Source organism: Gossypium raimondii, chromosome 7 (assembly GCF_025698545.1).
Source record: "Gossypium raimondii isolate GPD5lz chromosome 7, ASM2569854v1, whole genome shotgun sequence".
Taxonomy (NCBI): Eukaryota; Viridiplantae; Streptophyta; class Magnoliopsida; order Malvales; family Malvaceae; genus Gossypium; species Gossypium raimondii.
In genome coordinates, this window is record NC_068571.1 from 14,970,459 (window position 1) to 14,987,246 (window position 16,788).

General features: G+C 37.2%; 1 protein-coding gene across 1 annotated transcript; it reads right to left on the minus strand.

Moving 5' to 3' along the window:
* Positions 1–15,452: 15,452 nt before the first annotated feature.
* Positions 15,453–16,297, minus strand: LOC128042500 (uncharacterized). The gene is made up of 3 exons (XM_052633854.1): positions 16,250–16,297; positions 15,802–16,182; positions 15,453–15,755 (listed from the first exon to the last, which is right to left on the minus strand). The coding sequence occupies exons 1-3, from the start codon at positions 16,295–16,297 to the stop codon at positions 15,453–15,455; spliced, it is 732 nt and encodes a 243-aa protein (XP_052489814.1).
* Between the last annotated feature and the right edge of the window lie 491 nt (positions 16,298–16,788).

Here is a 16,788-nt window from a genome sequence, read left to right on the forward strand (position 1 = left end):
TTTATGCTTCTTTAATTAGCTAGTTGCTGGAATAGTTAATGCATATGTTTAGTTTAATTAGTTGATGCGATCTCGGTTTAGTAGTTGAACCCGAGTCGTTTAGTTCCCGATCGTAAACGAAGAAGTATATTAGACAAGAAGAAGATAGAATATATTTGAGTTCAAAGAACTAAAGTAAGTCCGTGCAAAGTTGGATGTGGATTTGGTTTAAGTCGAAATGGTATGACTAGAATGGTCAAGTTCGGTTTAGGTTTAATTAAGAAATGGTATTTGGTTTTGGTACGTTTTGGTATTTGGGAATTGGTACGAAATGGTAAGGGATTTGGTACGAAATGGTAATGGTTCAAAAAGGTCAAGAGTGAACCAACACTAAAGAAGAATGTTGACCCGAAACTTATAGGACCAAATTGAGTTGAAAATGGTTGATAAGGACCTTGACCCAATACTTAGTAAAGTATGAACCAAAGGTATCAAAGGTGAACGCCACACTCGGGTTTAGGGAGTGATAAGTTCGAAAGAAAGACTCGGAAAGATGCCACTAGAAGCTAGATAAGTCTTACGGATCTCGAACGAAATTTGAGAGAAAATGCCTCACAAATTTGGCAGCAATTCGTTACTTTAAAAATGTCAAAAGTCCTTTACAAAGTAAAAATTCAGCTATTTATAATAATCTCCTAAGCTAGCCGAATGGTCTCTTTCAATCCTTAAGGAGTAAGCAAATGAACCACTTGAATGTGCTAGCTAGATTCGGCTGAACTTGACAAGCTTCTAGAACTCCCATTGAACCTTGGTCACTTTGAATGGTGCATGAAGGAGTTAGATTCGGCCAATGTACATAAATGAGCTTATTTAAGTTGTATCTTTTGCTGAAAAGTGACCAGCCATTAAGAGGGATTTGAATGGCCAAATGAAGTGTGAACACTCGGTTTCAAAGAGTCCTTGTGTGTGAACATTCCAAACCGAAAAGCCAAGAGTGTGAACTTCATGTGTGAACGGCAATATGCTGGTTCTTGAATCATTTAAAATCAGCTGAACATTCCTCATGCATGTAATGCCACATTCATTGAACCTATGATGCATGCACCTAGCTTAAATGCTTCCATCCACATTCGGCCAACCTACACAACATGAACAAATGAATTTAGTTGATCATTATTCAGCTGAATCATATTAAAAATGAAATTTAGACAACATTAATCCAAATAATTAAAACAAAACTCAATTAATTAAACTAAGTCTAATTAATTCGGTTTGGACAAGACACATTAAAAACATGTATTAAGACTTATTTATAAGCTGTAGGAAATTAATTTGACTTAATAACATGTAAGAAAAACACAATTAATCATGCATAATTAAATCCGACCAGATTTGAGACAAATTAAATAGCAAAAATTATTTGAGCTGAATTTGCAAATTTTGAGCTAAATTGAGCTGATTTGAGCTCATTGAGCTAAATTGGAAGTTAATTCAGCTCGTAGTAAAATGCATGGAGTGTTCTTCGAGTTGGTCCAAGCTTCTTCGAAGTGCCCAACCAAAGTCTCGCCCCAAACTTTGTTAACTAAAGCCGAAACAGCCTCCTTGAATTGTTTGGCTCGTGATCGGGTGATGGGACCTTGAGCCAACTCCAAAGGCTCCTTGCTCGAGCTAGATTGGACTTGAGGCGTGGCCGTATCATTAGTGTGTAATATGTTTAATGAGTTATTTTAATGTGTTTATTGCAGGAGTTTCTTCAACTCACAACCGCTACATTTCAAAGCTGTTACAACTTAATTGAAGTGACCTTTCAAGTGCTATTTGAATACAAAAGAAGGAGCTGTTACAAAGGGGGTTTAAACCAAACTCTTCCATTCTATTCATACCATTTCGACTTAAACCAAATCCACATCCAACTTTGCACAAACTTATCTTACTTCTTTGTACACAAATATATTCTAACTCCTTCTCGTCTAATCTACTTCTTCGTTTATGATCGGGAACCAAACGACTCGGACTCAACTACTAAACTGAGGTCGTATCATTTGGTATCAGAGCTGGTTAAAACAAGAAGTACGAGCACTCGAAGACATTTTGAAATAGGTACGTAAAAAAAAGTTTGAAAAAAAAATTCGAAAGAAAAAAAATTGAAAGAAAAAAATTGCATACGGTCTAGGTGCGGACGAAAAGAACGTGAAAGACACTTCAATAGAAATTTTTCCAAAATCACATTCTACACTCTTTTATATCCCTCTTAGTGAAATTTCACGCTACTAAAAAAAAATTCGATATATAAAAAAAAAGTGTTTCGAGTTTGTAAGTTTGTCATTCTCTTCTATTCATCTTCTAAGCCACACTTAGCCTAAAGCCTTTCTTGTTTCTTTTAGCCTACCCGTAACCTAACATCAAACCCTTGTAAAGCCATTTGAAGCCGACCCATTGAACTACGATAAGGTCACGACGAGTCGCTTACAAAATCACGAGAGGAAATTGAGTGGAAAAAGGCATGAGAGTTACATCAAAAGAAAAAGCCAAAAAATTTGAGTGAAACACGAGTGGAGTGTTATTCTTTCTTTTCGAGAGATTCGTGAGGTTTTGTTGTGAGGTTTTTTATTTTCATGTCTCAAAGTCCTGAACGAAATATGGCGAAAGAAGGTGGAAGGCAACCAATCCGAAACATTGCGCCTGGAGGAGGTGTAGTGCCGAATTTGGCTCAACAAGCCTTGTTACGAGAAATCCAACGCATGATCTGAGGTGAGTTAGAATCTGTTAACGAACGATTGGATCGAGTTGAATTGGGGTATCAACGAGAGCGTACACCCCAAGGGCCGCAAAGAAGGCGAGACCAATTGGAAATCAATCAAGATGACCTATATGATCCGAATGAAGCCGAAAGTGATCAAGGATCAAACATATGTGAAGGACGAAGAGGTCAAAGGAACCGAGGTAATCGGAATCAAAGACGCATGGATGACGACTTAAGAAACATTAAACTATCCATTCCATCCTTTCAAGGAAAATCTGATCCGGAAGCCTACTTGGAATGGGAGAAGAAGATCGAATTGGTTTTTGATTGTCATAATTATTCCGAGATCAAAAAGGTGAAGTTGGCGGCCATAGAATTCTCCGATTACGCTATGATATGGTGGGATCAACTCACTACGAGCCGAAGAAGGAATGGGGAACGGCCAATATCCACTTGGGCCGAGATGAAGGCCGTGATGCGACGTCGTTTCATTCCCTCCTACTACCATCGGGAACTCTATCAAAAGCTTCAAAATCTCACTCAAGGTTCAAAGAGTGTTGAGGATTATTTCAAAGAGATGGAGATCGCAATGATCCGAGCCGATGTCCAAGAAGATCGTGAAGCAACGATGGCGCGATTCCTTGCTGGTCTCAACCGAGATATCGCTAACATTGTGGAACTCCAACATTATGTTGAGATAGTGGACATGGTACACATGGCCATTAAGGTGGAGAAGCAACTCAAGCGAAAGAGTACCACTCAAGTTTTCCTACTCCAAGCACCACTAGATGGGGCAAAGTTCGAGTAAAACTAATCCACCAAGCCGTGCCAAAGAGCCAATGTTGCCTACCAAAGCAAACAAACCTATGGGCGTCTACGAGAAAAGGTAAGGCAACCGATTCATTTGCTAATCGTTCAAGAGATATTAAGTGTTTTAAGTGCCTTGGAAGGGCCATATTGCAAGTCAATGTCCCAACCGCAACGTCATGGTGGTTCGTGCAAATGGAGAAATCGAATCGGAGGAGGAAGAACTTGAAGACGAGCCCGAAATCGTTTCTGACAACGATGAAGAAGTTGAACACGCTCTTGATGGAGAACTCCTCGTTGTTAAAAGAAGTCTAAGCATCCAAAGCATCGACGATGAACAACAACGAGAGAACATCTTCCATACTCGTTGTCAAGTACAAGGAAAGCTATGTAGCGTCATCATCGATGGAGGAAGTTGTACGAACGTGGCGAGCACTCTCATGGTGGAAAAATTAAATCTACCGACAGTCAAGCATCCAACCCCGTACAAACTTCAATGGCTCAACGATGGAGGAGAGTTAAAAGTGACAAAGCAAGTTCTAGTCTCCTTTTCCATTGGGAAATATTCTAATGAAGTGTTATGCGATGTTGTTCCAATGCACGCGGGTCACTTGTTATTGGGCTGTCCATGGCAATTCGATCGTCGAGTCATGCACGATGGTTACTCAAATCGATATTCTTTCAAACATATGGGAAGAAATGTAACCTTAGCCCCATTGACGCCAAAGCAAGTCTATGAGGATCAACTTAAGCTGAAAACTTCCGTGGATCAAATGAGAGAAAAAGAAAAGAGCGAAAATACAAAAGAAAAGAAAAATGAAAAAAAGAAAGAAAATTCAAAAAATGAAAATGAAAAGAGAGCGAGAAAAGAAAAAGATGAAAAAGAAAAAGTGAATGAAAAATTGAATGTCTTTGCAAAAGCAAGTGATGTTCGAAAAGCGTTTTTGGCAAGACAACCGATCCTTGTACTTATGTATAAGGAAAATTTGTTTAACACTAATGACTTATCCATGCAGATGCTAGAAAAAAGGCCGAATATGTAAAGGAGTTACATCGGAAAGTTCGAGCCAACATTGAAGCAAGAACCGAAAGTTATACTCGGAAGGTGAACAAGGGTCGTAAAAGAGTTATCTTTGAACCGGGTGATTGTGTTTGGGTTCACATGAGAAAGGAACGTTTTCCCGCCCAACGAAGGTCAAAGCTACTACCACGTGGTGACGGACCTTTTCAAGTTTTGGAGCGAATCAACGAGAACTCTTATCGACTTGATCTCCCAGGTGAGTATAATATAAGCGCAAGTTTTAATGTCTCTAACTTATCCCCTTTCGATGCAGATTCTGATTTGAGGGCAAATCGCTTTGAAGAGGGGGAGGATGATACGGCCACGCCTCAAGTCCTACCTAGCTCGAACAAGGAGCCGTTGGAGTTGCCCCAAGGTCCCATCACCCGATCACGAGCTAAACAATTCAAGGAGGCTGTTTCGGCATTAGTTGACAAAGTTTGGGGCGAGATCTTGGTTGGTCACATCGAGGAAGCTTGGACCAACTCGAAAAGCAATCCGTGCACTTTAATACAAGCTGAATTAACTTCCATTTTAGCTCAATGAGCTCGAATTAGCTCAACTTCAGCTCAAACCTTTTCAATTCAGCTTAATATCAACTAGACATTAATTTAATAGCTGAATATTTATTTAAGTGATTTAATTAGTTTATTACAGCTTATTAATATGTTTGTTGCATGTTTTTAATATGTCAAGTTTTATTACATGATTTTAAGTTGCTTTAAAGTTTGCGAATTTAATGAGCTAATTTTAGTGATATAGTTGACCGAATTAATGTTTCATGGTTTTAATATTAATTTTGTTCAGCTAAATATCATATTAATTTTAGTTCTTCTTATTTATATAGGTTGGCGAATGTGTGGGATCATTTAACAAGGTTAGCGAATTTGAAGATTCATTTTAGCAAGGTGCATGCATGTTAGATACATTGCACCTGGAGATACATGCATCAAATTGGTGAGCTGAATTCAACATTCCTAGGTGACTATTCGGCCAAGGGAGCTAATGTTTCCAACTCCAAAGCTGCCCATTAATTCCTTTCACATTTGCTGGATGCATCTTGGCTTTTCGGTTCCATGTGTTCACACTCCATGACTCTTCAACGTTGAGCTTTCACACTTGAATTGGCTGCTCATTATCCTCTTAATTGCTGGTCACCTTTCAGCCAAAAGTTACAACATAAATGAGCTAATTTATGCCCATTGGCCTAACCTAGCTATCCATGCATCATCCAAGTTTTTCTAAGTCCAATGCTTCATCTAGAAGGTGTCTAATGGAGCTCCATGTTCATAGAATCTAGCTAGTTCATTTAAGTGATTCATTTGCTTAATTTTTAAGGAATGTAAGTGACCATTCGGCTAGCTTAGGTGTTGCTTATAAATAGCTGAAATTTTACTTTGTAAAGGACTTTTGACATTTTTAATTAGAGAATTGCTGCCAAAATTGTGAGGCATTTTCTCTCAAATTTCGTTCGAGACCCGTAAGACTTATCTAAGCTTTTAGTGGCGTCTTTCCGAGTCTTTTCTGAACTTATCACTCCTTAAACCTGAGTGTGGCGTTCACCTTTGATACCTTTGGTTCATACTTTCCTAAGTATCGGGTCAAGGTCCTTTTCAACCATTTCCAATTCATTTAGGTCCTATAAGTTTCGGGTCGACACTTTTTCTTTAGTGTTGGTTCATTCTTGACCTCTTTGAACCATTACCATTTCGTACCAAATACCATACCATTTTATACCAATTCCATACCATTTCGTACCAATTCCCAAATACCAAAACGTACCAAAACCAAATACCATTTCTTAATTATCTTAAACCGAACTCTTCCATTCTATTCATACCATTTCGACTTAAACCAAATCCACATCCAACTTTGCACAAACTTATCTTACTTCTTTGTACACAAATATATTCTAACTCCTTCTCGTCTAATCTACTTCTTCGTTTACGATCGGGAACCAAACGACTCGGACTCAACTACTAAACCGAGGTCGTATCACTACATGAGCCCAAAGGCAAGCAAGGTAAGGAAATTTTAGCAACCGAGTCCCGTGGAGATTTGGAAATTATTGATAAAAATTTTGGTGACTTAGTTCTTAAAAGATCCCCTCATTTTGATCCAATTAATTGTTATTCTTCGATTATGGTTGATAAAGTCATTACGAAAGAAAGCGTGAGTTGTTATTCTCTTGATTTGCCTTGTGTAAAATCCGCGAATTTGTGCAAATCTGTTTTGGAGAATACAAAAAGTTTTGAATGTATGTTGGTATTTATGCGAAAATCCTCATGGTTTAACTTGATTGGTTTAATGAAATCTTTGTTACACTTCGACATGACTAATCAAAATCAAGTTTTTAAACCCGAAATCTATTTTGGTATATTTTGTTGGAAAATCAAGCATCATCTATTGTGTGCAAATACTTTCAATTGTTTTGATACTTGGTTTATGAATAAGGTAACAAAACTTGCCAAATTTGTTTTCAATTTATATTCGTGCCTTAAATAGTTTCTGTGGTTGTACATGAAGTTTGCGTTCCATTTGACAAAGGTTAACTCAACAACGGAGCTTCGACTACACTCAATGAGCGAAGGTTTGTATTAAATGGAAAAGGTAAAATCGACCCTTATTCTTCTGCTTATAAAGGTAAGATGCTTGAAACTTTTGAAACACTTTTGTACTCCTCGATAGTGACAAAAATCGTGTTGATGATTTAATTTTTGTAAAACACTTAGATCGGAACGTGCTTGACTGTCCTATTTTATTTTTTGATGATCTATCAATTTTGATGGTTGATAAAAAGATTATTGTTTTTGATAATTTGAATGATGCATGGTATGATTGTGCAACTCTGTGAACTGTGTGAGCCCTTTTGATGCGATCCGGCTCGGGTTAATCGAGTCATTTCACGTAGTTGCCCGATCGTCGATGAGAAGTCTTCGTTTTGATGTCGTATGAAAATTGAGTTATAGAGATGTATAAGCGGAAGCAGGCAATTTGGGTTCAAAAGATGGCTTGGATTGATGGTTTTTTATAGGTTCGGTTTAAAAAAGAAATAATTAATAAATTGATAGATAAAATGGAATGGAAGTTGAACTCAAGCTTCAAGAATGTTTCAATACTAAAAAGTATTGCCCCGAATCTTATATTGCTTAAGGTGAATTTTGATGAAGGATAGAAGCAGACATTGACCCGTTACCTATATGGAGGTGAGAACCAAAGGTATAATAATATGGTTGAACGCCACACCGGTTCGGTGATAAGTTCAATAGAGTTCGGATTGACGCCACTAGCAAGCTAGATAAGTCGCTTTGAGACTCGAACGAAAGAAGAGAGGAGGGAACCTCACAAGAACAAAAGTTCTATTAAGTTTAATTGATCAAATTCTGTAACCTTTTATAATAAAAAAGTAAACTATTTATAGGCAAAGACTAAGCTAGCTGAATAGCCACATATATCCTTAGGAATTAAGCAAATGAATTCATCTAATGGTCTTGCTAAATTCGGCTGAACATGGACAGCTTCTAGAATGAACATTGAATATTGGAAAATTTGGGAAGGTGCATAGAAGAGCTAGGCTCGGCCAATGAGCTTAAATAAGCTCATTTAAGGTGCAATTTTTGGCTGAAAAGTGACCAGCAATTAATAGAATGTTTGACAACCATTTGAAGTGTGAATGCTCAGCTTTGAAGTGTCCTTGAGTGTGAACACCATGAACCGAACAGCCAAAATGAATCCAGCAATGTGAAAGAAATAAATGGCAGCTTTGGAGTAGGAAACATCATCTCCTTTGGCCGAATAGTCACATAGGAAACTTCAAAAATCAGCACACCATTTTAATTGCATTCCATGCATGTATTGCCAAATACATTGAATCCAACGTGCATGCTTCTTTTAAATGTACTCCCACATTCGGCCAACTCAATAATTATTTCAGCAACTATATTATCGCATAAATGGAATTAAGCTAGATTTGAGTTGATTCGAGCTCTTGGAGCTGGAAACGAGCTAAACAGAGCTCAACAAGATGGAATTGAACTAATTCAGCTCGCATGGGTTTGCAAGCAATGCTTAGGGAGCTGGTCCAAAAGTGTGCCCGGGGCGTGGTCGTATCATCCCCTCCCTCTTTAAAGCGATTTGTCCCCAAATGGGGCCATTTGCTCGAAAAAAAATCTTCAATATTTTGAGAGCCACAGATGGCTCGGATCGAAAGAAGCTCATTCGTATGGCCTCCCTCTTTAGGAGGGTTCCACCTCACATCGTCACCTATAAAAGAATAAATCGAATTAGTGACACAATGAAGATTAAACACAAAGGAACTTTCCAAGATTTGATTCACAATTTGAACTAATAAACCAATACCGAGGTCAAAAATAGAAATTGTTCTTACCTTTTTCTCCGATGGAAACAAACCTAAATCACAAGGCATTTGATAGTTATGGTTTTGGAAGTAAACTTTCCATGGTTCGATTACCATAGACAATGATATAGAATGATGTTCACCGGGGTCAAAGACAAAATTTTCTCTTGCCATTTCAATTTGATTTGGCAATTTCATGACAAACTTCATAGAAAGAACACTAAGCAACTCAAAATCATTATCATGCAAAACATGTTCAGATCTTTTAGACCACAGTTGAGAACAACCTCTAGAAACAAAATTTTGATTTTGACTTAACAAACCAACAAGATTCACATGTCTCATTTTCAAACTTAAAGATAGAGCATCATACAAACAAAGATTGTTTAAACATTTATTCAAGCAAAATTTACGATGCTTGCTTTCTTTCATGAATGATTCATAATAACAAACTCCAGGATTAAACACATGATTTTGGCTACTCGATCCAAATGGCAAGAAGAGTCTTTTTATCTCCAACAATTTGCACAAATTAAACAACGAGGGTGCTAGCATACTGAAATTCAAACAAGCAAACCCTTTAAATTTCATTTGAAAAGATTTACGAAAACATGGAAATTTCACACCACAAATTAAATAATTCACATTATCAACACAACCAAACAGATGATATGTCGACTTTTGATCACACAATTCCAGATTTTGTTGGTGTTGGAAAAGTTCGGCTAGAGCTTTTTCTCTTCAATTGCTTTTCAACTTTAATGGCAACATGCACCATATCAACAACTTCTACATAGTGCTGAAGTTCCACCACGTTAGCTATATCTCGGTTAAGACCGGCTAAGAATCTGGCCATGGTTGCTTCACGATCCTCTTCCACGTCCGCACGTATCATGGCAATCTCTATTTCCTTAAAATAATCCTCCACACTTCGATTTCCTTACGTAAGATTCTGCAACTTTTAATAAAGTTCACGATGATAATAAGAGGGTATAAATCTCTTACGCATTATGATACGATCTCGGTTTAGTAGTTGAACCCGAGTCGTTTAGTTCCCGATCGTAAATGTAGAAGTGTATTAGAAAAGAAGAAGAGAAAAAATGTAATTAAGTTCAAAGAGGTAAGGTAGGTTCGTTCAAAGTAGGTTGTGGAATTTGGTTTAAGTCTAAATGGTATGATTAGGTTGGTCGAGTTCGGTTTAGGAATAATTCAAGAATGGTCTTTAGTTTTGGTGCGATTTGGTATTCGGAAAATGGTACGAAATGGTATGAGATTTGGTACGAAATGGTAATGGTTCAAAAAGGTCAAGAAAGAACCAACACTAAAAAGAGTGTCGACCCGAAACTTATAGGACCTAAATGAATTGGAATTGGGGTGATAAGGACCTTGACCCAATACTTAGTAAAGTATGAACCAAAGGTATCAAAGGTGAACACCACACTCGGGTTTAGGGAGTGATAAGTTCGAAAGAAAGACTCGGAAAGACGCCACTAGAAGCTAGATAAGTCTTACGGGTCTCGAACGAAATTTGAGAGAAAATGCCTCACAAATTTGGCAGCAATTCGTTACTTAAAATGTCAAAAAGTCCTTTACAAATTGAATTTAACAACTATTTATAGACAAAGACTAGGCTAGCCGAATAGTCATATGAATGCTTAAGAATTAAGCAAATGAATTCCTTTAATGTGCTTAACTAAATTCGGCTGAATGGAGCTCCAATGGTCATATTCTAGAATGAGCAATGAACTTAGAAGCTTGGAAAGATGCATGGCAGCAGCTAGGTTCGGTTAATGGACTTAAACAAGCTTAATTAATTGACAACTTTTGTTGAAAAGTGATCAGCAATTAAAGGAGGTAATGAGCAGCCATCAAGGTGTGAAAACTCAGCTTTGAAGAGTCATGGAATGTGAACATATAGAACCGAACACCAAGATGAATCCAACAATGTGAAAATAATTTAAAAGTCAATTGAATGGTCAACTTGGGAGTAGGAAACAATAGCTTCTTTGGCGAATGGTCACCTAGGATACTTCAAACAATGACCAAATTTAATTCCCCAAACATGCATGTGCCGTCCCCTTACATGTATCTTCTTTTAATTCATTCATGCACCAAGGACGTCCAAATGTGATGTACCTACAGAAAATTTATTCAATAAATCAAATACATTTTAAACACATTAATTTGGCAGCAAATGACACAAAAATGATGCACATTAAATTCGCCACCTTAGGACATAATGAAAACATGTAATAAAATTGACACATTAAAACATGCATAAAAAACATATTAATGAGTGTAGAAATTAAGACAAATTAATAACATATAATTATAACTCAATTAACATGCATAATTAAATTTGTCCAGATTTTAAACCAAATAAATAATGAATATTAATTGAGCTTAATAATCTAATTAAATGACTCAAATAATTATTTCAGCTACTATAATAAGGTCTTAATGAAATTGAGCTAGTTCGAGCTCATTGAGCTTGAAAGGAGCTGGAAACGAGCTAAATGAAGCTCCACAAAATAAGATTGAGCTACGTCCAGCTTGCAAACACAACGAGCCTCGCTTGTAGGCTGAAGCAATGGCCGTTCCCAAGGGCGGGTCGTATCACATTACGGCTTTCATTTCAGCCCAAGTAGAGATTGGCTGCTCTCCGTTCCTTCTCCGACTCGTAGTAAGCTGATCCCACCATATCATCGCATAGTCAGAAAACTCAATTGCTGTCAATTTCACCTTTTTGTTCTCCGAATAGTTGTGACACTCGAAGACCAACTCGATTTTCTTCTCCCACTCTAGGTAGGCTTCTGGATCGGATTTCCCTTGAAATGGGGGAATGGATAGCTTAATATTCTTTAAATCATCATCAGCTTGACCTCGTTCTCTACGACCTCTATTCTTTTGACCCCGTCATCTCTCGCTTTGATTCGACGCTCGGTCACTTTCCATCTCGCTTGGATCATAGAGTTCATCTTCAGGAAGTCTTGCTCGCCCTCGCTCCCGTCTTGGTCCTTGACGGGTTCCTTCTGATGCGAACCAGCCTCGTTTGATTGAGTTGAGTCACTTTTGTTGCCCGATCGTCTAATGAAGAAGTCTCGTTTGTATTGCTTCAAGTAAAGATGTAGTCGTCTTTGAAATGGCTCTTGGGTTCAAATCATGTGCAATGGAGTTGCTTAAGTGCAAAGGTTCGGTTACTAAAAGAAAAGGTTTAGTTTGAGAAAGGTAAATTCGGTTTGAATGAAAAACGAATTGATAGGCTTAAAAACAAGAAATAACCAACACTAAGGGTAAGTGCTGATTTATTCGTTCTTCATCAAAAATCTTGCCAATGCCATACTCATCAATACATTTCCATTCCCTTTCAACAGGATCAGTTAAAATGAACAATTTATACGAACTTTCATCTTACGCATCCAAAACATGTATTCCATTGCAAGTTAAAGATAAACAACCAATACCATCAAGAAAATAAGATTTTTCAAAAGTAAGATTCTTCTTATCATCAGACAAAACAAATGAATCATCATCAATCAAAGAATGACAAGTAACCACGTCAAAGTTTAGATTATTTCTAAAGACCAAATCATCAACAATGTGTCCATCATCAATCGAATAAGGCAGAGGTGCTTTAAAATTTTCAACATTCATACATTACTTACCTTTTGGCATAGGCGAACTAGGATCGTTGAGAACATTACCTTTTTCAGCCAAAGTGAACCTTCTATCCATTGGAAGGTATTGTAGTCGAAACTTGTCAATCGATTCTTTAAAAACCTGAGGAGAAACAACACGAGGAAAACTCACATGTTGGTTAATGGACACATTCCTCACTTTTTCTTGCTCATCTTTTTCTTTCATTTCTTTTTCTAACTCGTTTTCTCTTCTTTCTTCAATTTCTTTTTCGATTTTCTCTTTTTCACATCCTTTTTCAATCTCAATTTCTTTTTTCTTTTTCTCACTCTCACTCTCACTCTCACTCTCATTTTCTTTTTCAATTTCTTTGTGTTTTTCTTTTTCACATGCTGTTTCAATTTCATTACAAAAGAAGAAATCAACAAAATGAGAAGCCTTTCGTTGAGAATAAGAAAAGGTTTCTTCATACAAAAGATGATCATCTCTTTGTGATAGATCTTCTATGGCCGAGTACTTTGAAACACGTTCGACTCTTCGTAAGCCAACCTTCACAGATGAATAAATTGATGCACTTGCAGAGACATGTCTACCTTTTCGTTTATCATCTCGGAAGGACTCAAACTCAGAGTTTGCTTCTCTTGGTCTCGAACGCCTTGTTGAATAGAAGTCTTGATAAGAGTCTCTTGTCAAATATTCGTCTTCTTGGCACGTTCAGTTCTGCCCTTTCACTTGAATTAAGTTGTCCTCGTTGGGCTATTTTCTCCACTCGATCCAATCGATCATGCAATTTATCAAATTTTGATTTCACCATTCTACGCATCTCTTGCATCATATATTGGAATTCTGATTTGGAAAATTCTTCTCGAGACATGATTATTCACTAAAAAAAGAAATGTTAAAAGAATAATAACAGAAAATTAGATACCTCACCACAAAATCCTCACCAATTCTCTCAAAAGGAAATAATGATTTTCACTCGCACTCGTGTTTACACTCAATTTTTGACTTTTTCTTTTGATGTAATTCACTCCTGCCTTTTACCACTCGACCTCGTCTCACAATTTCGTAATTCATCTCGGTAGACTTAATTTGCTGCTTGAGGGCCTATTTCAAAAAAATCGGTAACAAAGGGAATAATGAAATGGTGTAAGGTAGGCTAAAACAAAACAAATTCAGTTTAAGATGTGGCATTTAAGAAAGTAGAATAAGAAGAATAGGGGAACTCACCTGGTCGGGAAACACAAAGAATGAATAAACAAAAATTCCAACACTTCACTCTTTTTTTTTCAAATTTTTTTTACTTCGTACTCTTTTTTTATTCTCAATTTATTTTCCTTTTTTTTCGTAATTTCCTTTTTTTTCAATGACAATAGATGAATAAATACAATTGAGTGCCTCTTTTTTTTATGCACGAAATTTTTTTCGAAACTTTTTTTCACAAACCTATCTTTCGGGATAGCTACGAACATCGGTGCTCCTCGTTTTACAAGCTCTGATACCAAATGATGCGATTCGGCTCGGGTTAATTGAGTCGTTTCACGTAGTTGCCCGATTGTCAAAGAGAAGTGATACGAGCTCGTTTCGGATGAAATGATGAGTCGTAATAGATTCCCGATCGAAATTAGGTAATGTTGTCTTCAAATGATTTCAGGCCTTTACGTTTTAAAAGTTGTATGGCTAAAGAAGCAAGGTGGTTTGGTAAAGGATGATCGATGGGATGTTCGATTGATAGAAAACAAAGAAGGTAATTCAATGAAACAAGACTGAACCCTTATTAGCAAATAATGACCCGGGCTTAAAAGGTTTCAAAGAAAAAGGGATGATTTGAATAAAAACTGAGACCCTCTATTTAGCAAAATAGGAACCTTCTGTATGAAGAATGCCACACCAACGGGTGATAAGTTCGAAAACAAAGTCAGATTGACGCCACTTGTGAAGATAAGTCAATTGAGCTGTGGAGAATAAAGAGAGTGAATTAACTCACCAAAAATATAGTTCATTCAAAAATTTGGCAAAAAGTCCTTTTACAAGAAAATCAGCAACTATTTATAGCCTAAGTGCCGGTAACTGAATGGACAATTCAAAGCTTAAAAACTAAGCAAACATTGAACTAATCTTCAGCTAAAATTCATCAATGAACTTGCTTCAAGGTTCGGCTGAATAGGGACCAAGGAATAGCTTCCAATGAACTTTGGAAATTAGCAGCAGCTACATTCGGCTAATGGAGTTTAATGAGGTAATTCATGAAGCAACTCTTGCTGAAAAATTACCAACATTAAATAGCAACTTGAACAGCCATTTGGAAGTGTGAATGGACGGTTTTGAAGAGCCACATGGTGTGAACATGGCTGAACATGGTGTGAACGTCTTTATGCTTCCTAGAGAAGAGAATCGGCCATGTCTTGGAGTGATGAATTGGCTACTAATTCTTGGCCAAATAGTTGCTTTGAAGAGAGCCAAAATTAATCAGCTTGAATGCATTAAACCAGCTGCACATACATCTTCACATTCATTGAATCTACATGCATGCATCTAGCCAATGAATCTCCAAATTCAGCTGCACCTGAATTAAAACAAATGAACTTAATTAATTCAAACAAATTCAGCTGAAATTAAATTAAAACATAATGTAAACATCATAATTAACATTGTGACAACTTAAATATTAATAAAACATGACACATAAATTCGGCTGGATAGATTTAATACATGTATTAATTTAGACAAACTAAATAAAATCAAGACATCTTTAATTTAACTAAGACAAATTAAACACTTATATTAATTAAAGACATATTTATAAGCTGTAGTAAAACTTATTTAAATGCTTAATTTAAATTGTCTAAAAATTCCAGCAGCAAATTTTATTAGCTGGAACGAAATTCAGCTTCCCAAAAATTAAACATGTTAAGCTCGTTTTTGAATTCTTTGGTATCATTTTCCATAATTCGTTCCACCATTGCTGAAATAGCGTCCTTGAATTGTTTAGCTCTAGCTCGCATTATCGGACGAATGGGCAGCTTGATAGCTTCTTGTTCGAGCTCTACGTTGTTCATAGGCGAGCTCACATCATTCTCCTCCTCTTCAGAACGATTTGTCCTCAAATCGCAATCTGCATCAAACGGAGATAAATCAGAAACGTTTTTAGCTTGCACTAACGTTGTATTCTCCTAGCAAGTCCAGCTTATAAGAATTATCGTTAATTCGTTCAAGGACTTGAAATGGTCCATCTCCTCTCAGAAGGAGCTTAGATCGTCTTTGCGCAGGAAATCTTTCCTTACGCATGTGCAGCCAAACCCAGTCTCCCGGCTCGAACACAACACGCTTACGGCCTTTGTTAGCTTGTTGTTCATATTTCTTGGTCTTAGCCTCAATGTTGTCTCGAACTCGTTGGTGCAATTGTTTGATGTAATCAGCCTTGCGTTTTCCATCTACATGCACGAGTTGGTTAGAAGGCAATGGCATCAAATCAAGTGGTGTTAACAGATTGAAACCATAAACAATTTTGAAAGGAGAAAGTTTGGTAGCTGAGTGAACAGCTCGATTATACGCAAACTCCACATGCGGTAAACAATCTTCCCAAGCCTTCAAATTTTTCTGAATGATAGCTCGAAGCAATGTAGACAAAATTCAGTTGACCACTTCGGTTTGGCCATCCGTTTACAGATGGCAAGTGGTAGAAAACAGTAGCTTGGTTCCAAGGCGCCCCCATAATGTTCTCCAAAAATGGCTAAGAAATTTTGCGTCTCAGTCGGAACAATCGTTGATACGCCCCGGCCTCGTGGATGAATCCGAGTCGTTTTCGTTGCCCAATCGTTCTAACGATGAAGTTTCGTTCGTTTTGATTCAGAAAGATATATTCGTTCAATAAAGAAGTTAAGGGCTCAATCAAGGTTAAAAGGCAATGGTTTATAAGGTATTTCTGCTAGGAATGAAAGGAATGAGTATTAAAGGTTTGGAATTTTCGATTTAAGGTGAAATGGGAAGATAGGCTTAAAAACAAGAGTGAACCAACTTTAAGGGTTAAAGTTGACCCGATTCTTATATGTCTTTAAGGTTGTTTTAGAGTGGTGTAAATAGGACCTCGACCCACTATCTAACGAAGATAGGAACCTCGGTATAGTTGAACGCCACACTTTTGGTTGAAAGTGATAAATTCGGGTTGCAAAGACCAAAGGTTGACGCCACTAACTAGTAGATAAG